The sequence below is a fragment of the Lutra lutra genome, chromosome 7, assembly GCF_902655055.1.
Source record: "Lutra lutra chromosome 7, mLutLut1.2, whole genome shotgun sequence".
NCBI classification, from domain to species: domain Eukaryota; kingdom Metazoa; phylum Chordata; class Mammalia; order Carnivora; family Mustelidae; genus Lutra; species Lutra lutra.
Window position 1 is genome coordinate 136,569,040 of NC_062284.1, and position 12,497 is coordinate 136,581,536.

Sequence of the window (12,497 nt, forward strand, 5' to 3'; positions counted from 1 at the left end):
TTCTATACAAGCCATTTATTGGAAATGCCAACTATATGTAGGATAAAGTCAGTGCTACATGCTTATCAGTAACAGTAGAAAAATAGAACCAGTGGAAACCTTTGTACAACCGTAATGATACTCAAAAGAGAAATGTATCGTTTTACAATGCTTCACACAGACGAATTCAAGTTTGGAGGTACCTAAATAAAAATACTATATATTTCTTTAAAAAACACTATGTACAATTGAAGCGTAAACAAGTTTTACAAAGTACTGGTTATGCAGGTTGTAGAAAACACTTGCATAGGACATGAAATCAGTTTAAGAAAAATTTCTGAGCCTTTAGCATTGAAGGCACTTGACTTTATACCAGTAACAGCACAACCACAAGAAATGCAGTGTTGTACAAGATACCACCTCTCTGCGGACAGATGTGGTACACAAACAGCAAGTGGGGTTCAGGGAACGTTATCTTTCAGCCACCCCATCTAAGAGCAGGGTTCCATACCACCTGCCCATGGAACCCAGATACACAGTCACGTGGAGGTACATCATGAAGCTTCCAGAGCTTATCGTGTCTCTTAGAACCCACGTAAACACACAAACACGAGAGGTTATTTTCAAGACACACACTTGCAAGGAATCTTTCTACAGAAATAGCCACAGCATTATAATAATATTCAGAAGAATGTGGAAGATTGACACATGGTCTTGAGGGTTTTCTGAAGGAAAAAAAGAAATCCCAAGACTTGCTAATAAAACAATTACATAACAGCTATTGCAATCTATAGGACAAAAGGACAACTTAACATTTCATAAAACATCGTTCATACAACAGTGTTAATGGAAAATAGTAAAATACCTTTTAGTGTGTGACGTAACGCTTTTAGTCAGGTTATGTGTAATGAGGTTTGAAAGTAAACCACTTAGTAGACAAAGTAAACCATTGCAGAACCGGGAATAGCACCCATCACTGCTGCTTTAATAGTAACTTTCAACAGAAAGCTGAAAGTCAACCAAATAATAATTTAAAAAAAAAGTCAAATAAACACTTCCCTTTGAGTTCGTTCCTAAGGTAAAAACACGAATGCTTCAGAACTGCAAAACAAGTGCTTCATGAAACACGTTTCCCCCTGAAAGGCAGATTATACAAGAAAATCCCTATTTTGCTGTGTAGGAACTGAGAAGTGTTCCCCCTTCCCCCGCAGAGACCATCGCGTGTTGAGGTCAGCCGTGAGCCCCCGCGGCCCCCGCCGCCCCCCGTCACGCTCTGCAGCATCACCCACGTTCACATGGACAAGGGCTGCCCGCTGCCAGGATGTGACCAACCAGTCAAGAGAAAACCCAATACGAGGCGGCAATGATAGTAATAAGACTTGTTGAGGACGTAAGATCAAGAATTAGGTATCACAGAGAGCTCTACAAAAAGATTCAAATATAAAGAACTTGTTAAAAATCCTTAAAATCCAACTGGTTCTGGAAATGCCAGGAGAGCTTAGGTCTAGGGGCATGTGCCTAGAAGGAGCTAATGGGGCACGGGAGGAAGGCCATGGTGCGTGGAAAACGGAAACAGCTGCTTTTCACTGATAGTTTTTGCCTTTCGTGCTATTTCTTTTTGAGTCACAGGTGACTCTGAACTTAACTTATCCACCAAAATCACAAAACTAAAACAAGAATATAAGAAGAGGACCACCAGCATCTTGAAGAAACATGGATCTTCTCTTCCCGCTCCAGGAGCGAAACGGTAATTCTCTAAACCGCGGCATGGTGGGCACCGAAGGTGGCGATTGTCTCACGGCCTGATTGTGGCCTCGAGAGGAGATCTGGTATTTGGAGATTTGGTTCTCATGAAATTTCTAAACCAAGTGAAATGCCAGGTCCTGGGGCCTAAATTTTATATTATACATACCTTTTTTTCCCCTAAGACCAATCTTACTCAGACTTCACATTTATGTTAGCACAGCATTAACAGAATTTTAATGCCCAATAAGCACTTCAGAAGGTGGGAGAGGTGGGTTCCAAAGCCAGAGGCACACAGCAATTCAATCTACCCTAGCCACCACACTTCACAAGATCCAGCCGAAGGCCACTGACGCCTACCCTGGCACACATAAGCCACACCTGCTTACCCTCTGCAGGTCACACCAGTCCACCACCCCACAGATTAAAGCAAGTTCCTCTCTATACACAATTTAGTCAGATCAGCTACTAAATTCTTAAAAGCAAACTTCATCAATTAAAGTTAGGAACAGTGGCCACTTATTTTTATGTTTGGGGATATGAAAGAGTATTTAATAAGTTTTCAGGAAAATGACATCAAACAGCTCTTGTCTGACATTTTAAAAAATACAGGTCAGAGATGAGAAAGCTTTTTCCCACCCAAATCAGCTCTACTCACCCTTATTTCCAGTACCAGCACAGTACAGCCTGAATTCAGAATAGAAATTTAGAACCATATCAAAATAATTCATGTCGATACATGTATATAAATACACAGGGAGGAATATGATGGAATTAACAATTTTTGTTTCTGAAGAGAGAGAGCGACTGAAGTTGGCTTCAAAAGACACCATCATCTATTATAAAAAGAGTCAAACCTCCTAAAAATGAGCACAGAGTCCTATGTTTTTCTATCTTTAAAAAAAAGGAGCCTCAAAGGTGATGCCAGCCGACCTCCCAGGGGACGAGCATTCGCCCTGGGAGGCCTGGAGCTCAGCACGCAACACCACCAGCGCCGACGAACACGCGAGCAGCAGCTAACTAGGCAGGCAGAGCGCGGGGCAGCGGTGGGCCGGTGTATGGAGACAGACTGACGTGTTCCCCGTCTCTGAGACTACCTACTGTTAGGATTTTTTTAAATGTCCGATTATTCCTGAGTGTATATCCACAGGGTAAAGTAGGAAAGACTGTAAAGAGAAACTACAGCTACGGGAGAAATCAGTTGTTGGCGCCCAATAGAAACCTCTTTACTCAAAAGTGCATGTAATTCATTTATATGGTAGCTTGTGAAGGCTCCCGAGCCCTGCATAGTTTTCGAGTGAGTGTGAGTGAGTCATAGTTTTATATATATATACAGACACAGAAAAGAGGCTCCCGGACATCCTTCACGTGAGGGAAGGCTCGGCAAGGCCCTTTTCTTCTAAGTGCTACGGCTGTGTGTATGTGTTTGTAAAAATACAAAGTGAATGTTCAAATAATGTTGAAGTGATTTAAAAACTCAAATACTAATATATTTACATTGGAGAGTAAGAAAAAAAACAGTCCTTAGCTCACACATTGCCCTTCCAAGGGAGAGGACCTTAAAAGATCCCATGTGCTCAGTGGTTCAGTAAAATCCCAAACCAGCATCCCCAGTGGAGTTCAAGTAGGACATGTAGTGTTTCACTGGGAAAAAAAAAAAAAGGTTTCTTTTTCTTTTTGGTGACAAAGGATTATGCGCTCTACAACACTTTTAGGACACCAAAATTCAGACAAACTTTGAAAAACATTTAAAAGAAAACACAGGCTTACAAACACCAAATGACATCCGTAAGACTGAAGCCCTTTTGTTTTTTTTCCCCACAGAGAGCAAGACAGCTGAAGGCAGCAAACAGTCATTTCCCGTCTCAGCTGGAGAGTCGACGCTCAGAACCAGAAATCCCATCGGGCAATCTTTAGGTTACTTTGCTATTTCTGCCGCCTCAGGATTCCAAGAAATCCAATGTCTCGAGGACCTCATCTAGTTCTACGCTAACGCACGCTACCAGCATTGGCAGGATTCTGACGGTGCCCACACACCGAACAAAGCTACAGCTTCAGCCTGGGCACAAAAGGCTTTGCTCCTTTCAGTTCTTTACCGAACCAGAACATGTCAGGATCCTGACCGGACTCCCGCTGGAGGAATGAAGACCAGCTCCCAAGACTTGTTAAGGAAGAATGATATTAGACTTAATGGAGATCGAGCAGGAAGATTTCTGAACTAAAACAATTACCGAAGGGAGAGGAGCATTTTGATGTGCTGTTCTTTGGAATTTCTATAATTAAAAAATAAGCACAGAACTATTTCATAAGAAAATACATCTTAGTGTGCAGTCCGATGCACATGGAAACTGGTAGATGAAAGGTAAAATGCAAAAAAGTATGAAAATACAGTTCCTTTAAATGCGGCAATAAAGTCTGACATACTGATATAAAATCAATACCGACAAAAAAAATGTACAAGTGCAAAAACATCCCATCATTTGTAAAGAGAAGAAAAAAAAGTGCCAGCTTGCTTGCTCTTAAAAATGCTTCCCCACACAACTGCTCAAACACAAAACAGACAGATGCAGCATTCAAAAGAACCCTCGGAGCATGCCACGCCTCATAAACATGTATATACAAAAACTAGAATAAAATAATGTGAAACTGAGTTAGCTGGCATCGAGAAACTGGTCTCTAAGTTGTCAGGTTACATCATAAAATGGGATGTTTCACATCTCAGGCACAGACGACTTGGGAGGTTGCTCTCAGAGGGCAGACTTTTTGTAGAGGAAGTCTGGCTTGCTGGGTGACCTCCTTCCCCTGCTTATCGAATCTTCCCTTTCTAAATCGGTATTTCGCTGCGCTCCGAGGCCCAGGGACTCGCTGTCTGCCAGTCTCCTACCGGATCTCTCTTCCGGAGCTTCAGAGCTGCATGCGGGATGTGAGGGTCGGTTGGGGGTCAGCCCGAAAGTCAAGTCGGTTTCTACTGCTGTTCGTCCCCTGACATGGGCTGGACCGTTGCCAACGTTTTCCGGGGCTGCCAATGGAAAGTCTGACCGCTGGGGCGGTTGCTCAACAACGTCAAGGTGGATTGGCTCGTTCTTTTGTCTGTGAGGATGTCCGTCAGGGGAAAGTGGATATTCTCTCCTAGCTTCTTCCTGCTTTTTAGGAGAGGTCTGGCTGGGCAGGTAGGCTGACTTTAAGCCACTTGGTGATGCCTTACTGTGGCTATACAAATCGGGACCGAAGTATCCACCTTGCGAAGGGGAAGGGGTGCGTCTGCCAGGAGCAGGCGTCGAAGGTCTGCAAGCAGCATTTGAGAAGTCATAGAAATCCGGATATTCCTGCTGATTTTCTCGAGCATCGACTTTTTGCTCCAGAGTGTGTTTCTTCCGAGACGTGTGTGTATGCCTCTGTGGAACACATGACAGATGCTGGGGAGGCGCCGGTCCTACTTCCGAAACAGACTGGCTTAGTTCTGTGTCTACAGCCAGTTCTGGAAGCCTCCTGTCCTTGAGTGTCAGTGTGGACACACCCATGGCGATGTCTGGCATTAGATCATTTAGCACAGGTTGTGTACACTGCAAACAGAGATAAGAGAAGGGAGGTTAAAAGAAAAAGGCCCAGGACTCCCTCTTTGTACAAATGACGTTCACTGGTTTTGCTTCCTTATTACAAAAGTGATACAGGCTTATTTTCAAGAATAACACAATATAGGTATCTGCGTGTCTCAGTCAGTTAAGGGTCTGACTTTTGATTATGGCTCAGGTTGTAACCGCAGGGTTATGGGATCAAGCCCTGTGTCGGGCTCAGCGCGGAGCCTGCTTGTCCCTCTCCCTCCGCTTCTCCCCACTCCCCTGCGCATGCTCTCTAAAATAAACGCATTTTTAAAATCTTAAAAAAAAAAAAGAAAGAATGGTTCCAATGCATAAAATCATAAAGGCCAAAACCCCCCAAACCAAACAAAAAACCCACTAATCTTCCCTACTGAGATAGTCACTGTTAACATTTTGAGGTATTTTTCTCACTTTTTTTCCCCTCTGTTCATATATTAATTTTCATAAAATGTAGTACATATGTAAGTCTGTCACTAAATTTTGAGATTACTATTTAAATTACAGCATACGGGGCGCCTGGGTGGCTCAGTGGGTTAAAGCCTCTGCCTTCGGCTCGGGTCGTGATCCCAGGGTCCTGGGATGGAGCCCCACATCGGGCTCTCTGCTCAGCAGGGAGCCTGCTTCCTCCTCTCTCTCTCTCTGCCTGCCTCTCTGCCTACTTGTGATCTCTGTCTGTCAAATAAATAAATAAAATCTTAAAAAAAAAATAAATTACAGCATACTATTGCATTGTATTGCTGAATCATGGCTTATTTATCTCATTCTCCCACTGCTGACATTAAGGATGTTTCCAATTTCTCATTATTATAATCAAGACTATAACGGGGTGCCTGGCTGGCTTAGTTGGTGGAATGTGTGACTCCTCATCTCGGGGGTCATGAGTTGAAGCCCTGTGGTGGGTATAGAAATTACTTAAAAATAACATCTTTAAAAAAAAAAAAGACTGCAATGAACATACAAATAAATTACCTTTAAGGGAATTTAAAATAAAAAGTAGTAGAACTTTTGAAACTGTGGAACTGACAACAAAGCCAATAGGATGGAAATGTGGACTATCAAACACTACCAATCTCTGTTGTTTTTTCTTTTTTAAGGGACTGGGGGGGGGGCAGCAGGGAGAGTGGGTGGAAGGGTCTAAGGTAAGGAAGGATCATAATTTGACCCCAGGGGTACACTAGTCCACAGTGTCCAAAAAGTCATATTTTAAAGATTTTATTTATTTTTCAGAGTGAGCACAGGCAGACAGAGTGGCAGGCAGAGGCAGATGGAGAAGCAGGCTCCCGCTGAGCAAGGAGCCTGATGTGGGACTCGATCCCAGGACGCTGGGATCATGACCTGAGCCGAAGGCAGCTGCTTAACCAACTGAGCCACCCAGGCGTCCCCAAAAAGTCATATTTTAATAAAGATCCCCTGAACTAATCTATGTATTGTTTGCTTTTCTTTCTTTTTTTTTTTTTAAGATTTTATTTATTTGAGAAAGAGACAATGAGAGAGAGCATGAGCAAAGAGAAGGTCAGAGGGAGAAGCAGACTCCCCATGGAGCTGGGAGCCCGATGCGGGACTCGATCCGGGAACTCCGGGATCATTCCCTGAGCTGAAGGCAGTCGTCCAACCAACCGAGCCACCCAGGCGTCCCTCGTTTGCTTTTCTATTGAAGACCACTGACAATGTGTGAACGAGCAGGAAGGCTTAAAAATCACTACCGTTGGGGCGCCTGAGTGGCTCAGTGGGTTAAAGCCTCTGCCTTCGGCTCGGGTCATGATCCCAGGGTCCTGGGATCGAGCCCCACATTGGGCTCCCTGCTCAGCATGGAGCCTGCTTCCTCCTCTCTCTCTCTCTGCCTGCCTCTCTGCCTACTTGAGATCTGTCTGTCAAATAAATAAATAAAAATCTTAAAAAAAAAATCACTACTGTATTATTTTCCCCCAAAGGTATTATATAAACAGAAATTCAACCTCTAAGACAATGCAAACTCGACCCAGGAGTTCTTGCTTAGTTTACTAGCTACCGACGCCAGCTACTGCGCCTCCCAGTCAGATGGGTGCTCTCGTGCAGCAGCTTGCCAGGCATCGGGCTGGATCATCTGTCCACTTTCTGAGTGGGGAGTCTTCCGCCACTGCTCCCGACAGTATACACAGCTGGAACTAACGTCCCCTTCCCGGCCCATCAAAGCACTTGGTGGAAGAGTAGACTCTACAGAAATGAGGGCAGATTCTAGACATGTGCTTGAACGGAGCATCACAAAACTGCCAACATCCACGGGCACTGCCCACCGATGCCACCCTTTCCGAGTATCTGCAATGAACACGAAGACAAGGAAGGTACCAACTACCCCCGACGCATACCCCGTGTCTTCCCAGCGCCCTCACTCTGCTCCATTTCCCTTCTCTCTCTTTTCAACAGCCCCGCAGTCTAAGCTTCCAGCTTGTCAGTAACACTCCTGGGCACTGCTGAGTCCCCGCAGGGCTCCTGGGGTCAGGGAAATTGCTTTTAATATTCCAGGAACATTTTATTTTAGGTAAATTAGTGACGTGCGAACTTACCACTTGTTTCTCACATGCTGCTGCTGCCGAAGGGGCAGCGGCAGCGGCCACGGCCACGGTCGGTCTCCCCAGTCCTGTGGTGTTGGTGCAATCAGGAGCTGCTGCTTTGACACCTGGCAAGTAGACTGGAGGGGGGCCGGCTTTAGGGGCCGTTCTGGAGTGAAACAGGGAATGATTACAGGGATAGGAGAACGAACGTGAAGGGTGCTGGCTGGGAGGTCTTTGTTTCCAGCCTGTTTTGAGCTGGTTATGGATTGGGGTGGCTGGGGGATGGTATGGAGGTGGTGGGGGGGGCAAGGGTGGATGGAAGGCCACAAAGGAGTCCAGGTCTGTAAACATGGTTTCTGCAGTGGGGGTACTGTTAACACGACATCTCCCAGATTGTCTCATTGTCAAGAGTGGACTTTCATCCCCGAAACGTTCATCCGGAAAGAACTTGTGAGGATTCTAAGAAAGATTTAAAACAAACAAACAAACAAAAAGGACATCAGCAAATTTCCTAGATAGAAATTTAGAGGGTGAGAGCATTAAGTGAGATCCTAAGAAAACCACATTCAACAAGAGTAAAAGGCACAATATATTCCTCTAGGCCAGAAGCCCAAGAAAAAATTACTTTAATAAAAGCACAAAAGGATGTAGTGGAGGCTCTCCAGCCTCTCACAGGGCTATCAAGGAGAGCTGCGTAACTAAATATTCCAGCAAGCAGGCCGGTAATCTCTTGCAAGATTATGTGATAATGCAAAAGCAGGAAATAAAACCTAATTCAAATGTGTCTTTGCGGAGAAAATAAAATTAAGTGCCAAAGGAAGAAAGGGCATACAAGTGAGGATCCTCCTTGAATTTTCTGATGCAACATCTATACTCTGAAATAAAAACTGTAAAATACTCAATCCTTTCCTGTTACATGTAACTCAGTATGATTAGTATTTTGATAAACATTATATAAGAATACTTACAGCACTTTTATACATGTTAAGATGTCAAACGAAGATACAATTTAGCATGGCAAAAGGGCAAGAAATGAATAGAAAACAAGACTCTATTTCAGGGATGGAAACCACGGCAAAAAATGACAATCAGAACCAGCCTGCTGCCCTGCTGACACCACACCGCTCTCCCCTTTGAAGACTCAGGCTAAACAAGCCTGGAGTCAGTGGTAAAAAAAACTCAATCACTTGACCAGACAAAATTAAATTTTATTTTAGGCTCTGATTTCGCGTCTGTGAACGGACTACTTTACACATTCTTCTTTCATTGCAAAACTGATGCTACAGCTCTGGTACTTGGTAAGAAAGGAGTTTTTTCCCCTGCTCGTTAAAAAAAAAAGAAAAGCATTCATTCCCTGATTCTCATGCTTACAGGATTTGTAACATCCTGCAAAAAATGTCTGATCATCTGGAGGAGGAGAGGAGAAGAAGAAGGGCGTCTGGCAGATTGTCAAGTCCGGTCGTAGTCCACAACCTGAAATCTAGAGACCCAAAGAGGGACAGAGAGCAGTGGAGGGTCAGAATTTTCTACTTCCTCTTTCACCTTTGATGGGGATGCACACTGTGAACTTTCAGTGGGCCTGTTAGGCACCAGAGACAGCTGCTTCCCCACGGCACCTCTTATCTTCACAACATTCACTCTGCTGGTAGGGAAACGGGTACTCAGAGTGGTTGGCCCAAGTTAACTCACTGATAAGCAGCAGAGCCAAGATGTAAATTCAACTCTCCCTCCAGAGTCTGTGTGCTCCATCTACCCGGCACACAGCCTCTACTGGGGGCGGGGTGGGGGTCTGTGGAGATGGAGAGCAGCGGACAGGACTTCCAGCTATCACAGACCGTCGAGGCAGCAAAAGGGAATGCACTGAGAAACAGACCACGCCGCGAGGGCTCCCTGAGAGATCTGAAATTGTCTGCATGATGATCAAGGTTCCTATCTCACCTAGTCAAATGCCATCCCCACCTGCAAGAGCTCGGCGGCAGCGTCCGCGAGACCAAACTCTCTTAAGACTCGAATTTGAATTTCGTAGCTGACCGTGGCGCCTTCCCCACAGTTGAGCGCGTAGGCTCTCTGCACTTGCTCGGCGCGCCGTAGCTCCTGCAGACGCCTGACCATGTCTTTCACGATGAGGAGACGAGGAACTGAAAGACGAAAACGGTGGTTCGCAAATATACCGGAGCTGCGTGCAAGACCAGCCACCGAGCACAAGAAAGCGAGCATGTGTTCTGCGTTAGAATCTTCTGGTACATGTGTTGATAGCTTTTTAATTTCCTGGGAACAGTGACTTATACGCTGTCTAGAGAAGGGGAACCCTGAGTGGAGTCTGGAAAAAGGAGAGAAAACCAGGCAGGTAAAGAATGTGGGGTGAAAGCATGTGTCTCAAGCAGAAGCACCAGGCACGTGTCAAACAGGCAGGTGACAGCATGGCACGAGCGGCCGGCCCCACTAGTAGCTGAGGGTTCAAAGGTAGAGGCAGGAAGAGTATGAAGAGAGAAGGCGAGAAAGATGGGTCGGAGCAGATCGCGGATGACCCCGCACGTCACGGTAAGAACCGACACTGTACCGTGCGCACAACCGGGGTCGCCTGTGCAGGGCCGACAGGATGAGAGCAGAGCAGTGAGGCGGTGAGCATACTCTGAGAGCAGGGCAAAGCAGGGGTTGGCAAACTACAGCCCGGAGGACGAATCTATCCTGCTTCCTGGTTTGTAAATAAAGTTTTACTGACACACAGCTACACCCACTTGTTTCGGTAGCGTCTGTGGCTGCTTCTGATGGCACAGTTGAGTAGCTGCGATGGGGACTGCAGAGCCATCAAAGCCTAAAATATCTACATAACGGCCCTCTAAGAAAAACGTGTGCTGAGCCCTGGTGTAAACGCCAGAATAGGAGTAAGGGTAGAGGCAGGAGCACAGTTAGGAACCTGAACAAAGGCTGTAGCGCGGGGGCTGGGGGGATAGGTGACACCATCTATAAATATCTAAGAGACAAACTGCCCAGACTGGCCACTGGCTACGATTTCTGGGGAAAGCGGAGCTATCATTTACTGAGCACCTAACTTTGTGCCTGGCAACTTACTCGTGGTACTTCCTCAAATCTTCCTAACAACCCTAGAAAGGAGATATTATAACCATTTTGTACGCAAGGAAATTAATGCTCAGGGAAGCAGGTTATTTTGTCAAAAGTCACACAAATAAAGTAGCAGAGCCAGGACATGAGCCTTACTGGCATCTTCTCCAATAAGCTATACGGCCTTCCTTCAGAGCGAGGTAAGCAAGGAAGAGGGAAGGATCAGATAACACCAGAACAGGAGGAGGCCTTGTTAAGTAAGACAACAAAGACGCCTTATTTTTCTGAACATACTTAATTGTGAACATCTCTGGGCTTTTTAGGTTCAGTCCTAAGATTAAATTATGCTGCTATTCAATTGTATTAACACAAGCTGATAAAAACCGGGCCAATGACCCACAGCTTCAATATTCTGCACCAATCAGCTCCAGTAATATTTCTCTTCCCACGGTTGTCCAGTGTATACTTTTTTTTTTTTTAAAGATTTTATTTATTTATTTGACAGCCAGAGATCACAAGTAGGCAGAGAGGCAGGCAGAGAGAGAGAGAGGGGGAAGCAGGCTCCCTGCTGAGCAGAGAGCCCGATGCGGGGCTCAATCCCAGGACCCTAAGATCATGACCCGAGCTGAAGGCAGAGGCTTAACCCACTGAGCCACCCAGGCGCTCCTGTCCAGTGTATACTTTAAAGAAATGATGGTCAGTATTTTGTCCGTAGTGGCCAGATCTGATAAGGCCAACAATCGATTAGACATTAGTCCCAGAATAAAATGTATGTGTTCAGTTAAAAGTTCTGTTATTCTTTTATTTGTCCCTAATTGAAACAGACATTTATAAGCAGAAGATGAATCGTGCCATTTCTAACAATGCCATAGCTCTCTGATGTTTTTAAATCTTGAAGTAGTAACTGGCTAGAGCTATAGAGCTATAAAATTTCTGACCTCCAGATCACTGTGGATTTTCTTACCTTAAAAACTGACACTTGTGTCCTTTGGTTAAAATCAACATTAATGATGCTTAGAAAATTTTGGACATAACAGTTATATCTCTAACTATGGGCAATTTCCTCAATGTCATGACAGAAGCCTGTGCTACAACAGAATTCACAGAGCAGATTCTGGGAAGCTGGATGGATCTCTAGGAAACCAACAGCGATGATCACATTTGGGAGCACATGTCTAGACTCAAACATACAAGTTTATAACTCTCCTGAAAGAGTCTTATGTGAACGATGCTTTACGGTGATGAAAAATCTGAATTCCATTGAGCTAGGGGTTCTCAACAGGAAGTGATTTTGCCTCCATAGAACACATTTAGCAATGTCTAGAAACACAAAAATGTTTCCAAAAGGTTGTCACAAAGGATTTTGTGCGTGTACATGTGTGCACGCACCTGTGCACGCTACTGGCTACTAGATATAGGCCCTGGATGTGTTGAACACCCTTCAGTGCACAGGACAGCCCCCTCAACAAAGAATTGTGTCAAGACGGCCAAAGTTGAGAAACCCTGGGCTAACTGGGAATCTGTACACACCTGTTACTCGAAAATAAAATATGAAACCAAAAAACCTAGCTTATTAAGTATT

The 12,497-nt window shown here is 44.9% G+C and overlaps 1 protein-coding gene across 3 annotated transcripts in view; it reads right to left on the minus strand.

Moving 5' to 3' along the window:
• Positions 1–12,497, minus strand: part of BTBD7 (BTB domain containing 7) — an 80,708-nt gene continuing 68,211 nt past the window's right edge. For 2 of the 3 annotated variants that reach the window (XM_047735901.1, XM_047735903.1), the window contains 3 exons: positions 9,812–9,990; positions 7,865–8,311; positions 1–5,285 (listed from right to left, as the gene is read on the minus strand). In XM_047735901.1, coding sequence (XP_047591857.1) covers positions 4,470–5,285; positions 7,865–8,311; positions 9,812–9,990 — 1,442 coding nt within the window. In that variant the 3' untranslated portion in view covers positions 1–4,469. Of the gene's footprint in view, positions 5,286–7,864; positions 8,312–9,811; positions 9,991–12,497 lie in introns of those variants that run through there. The other variant, XM_047735904.1, reaches the window with a different exon arrangement.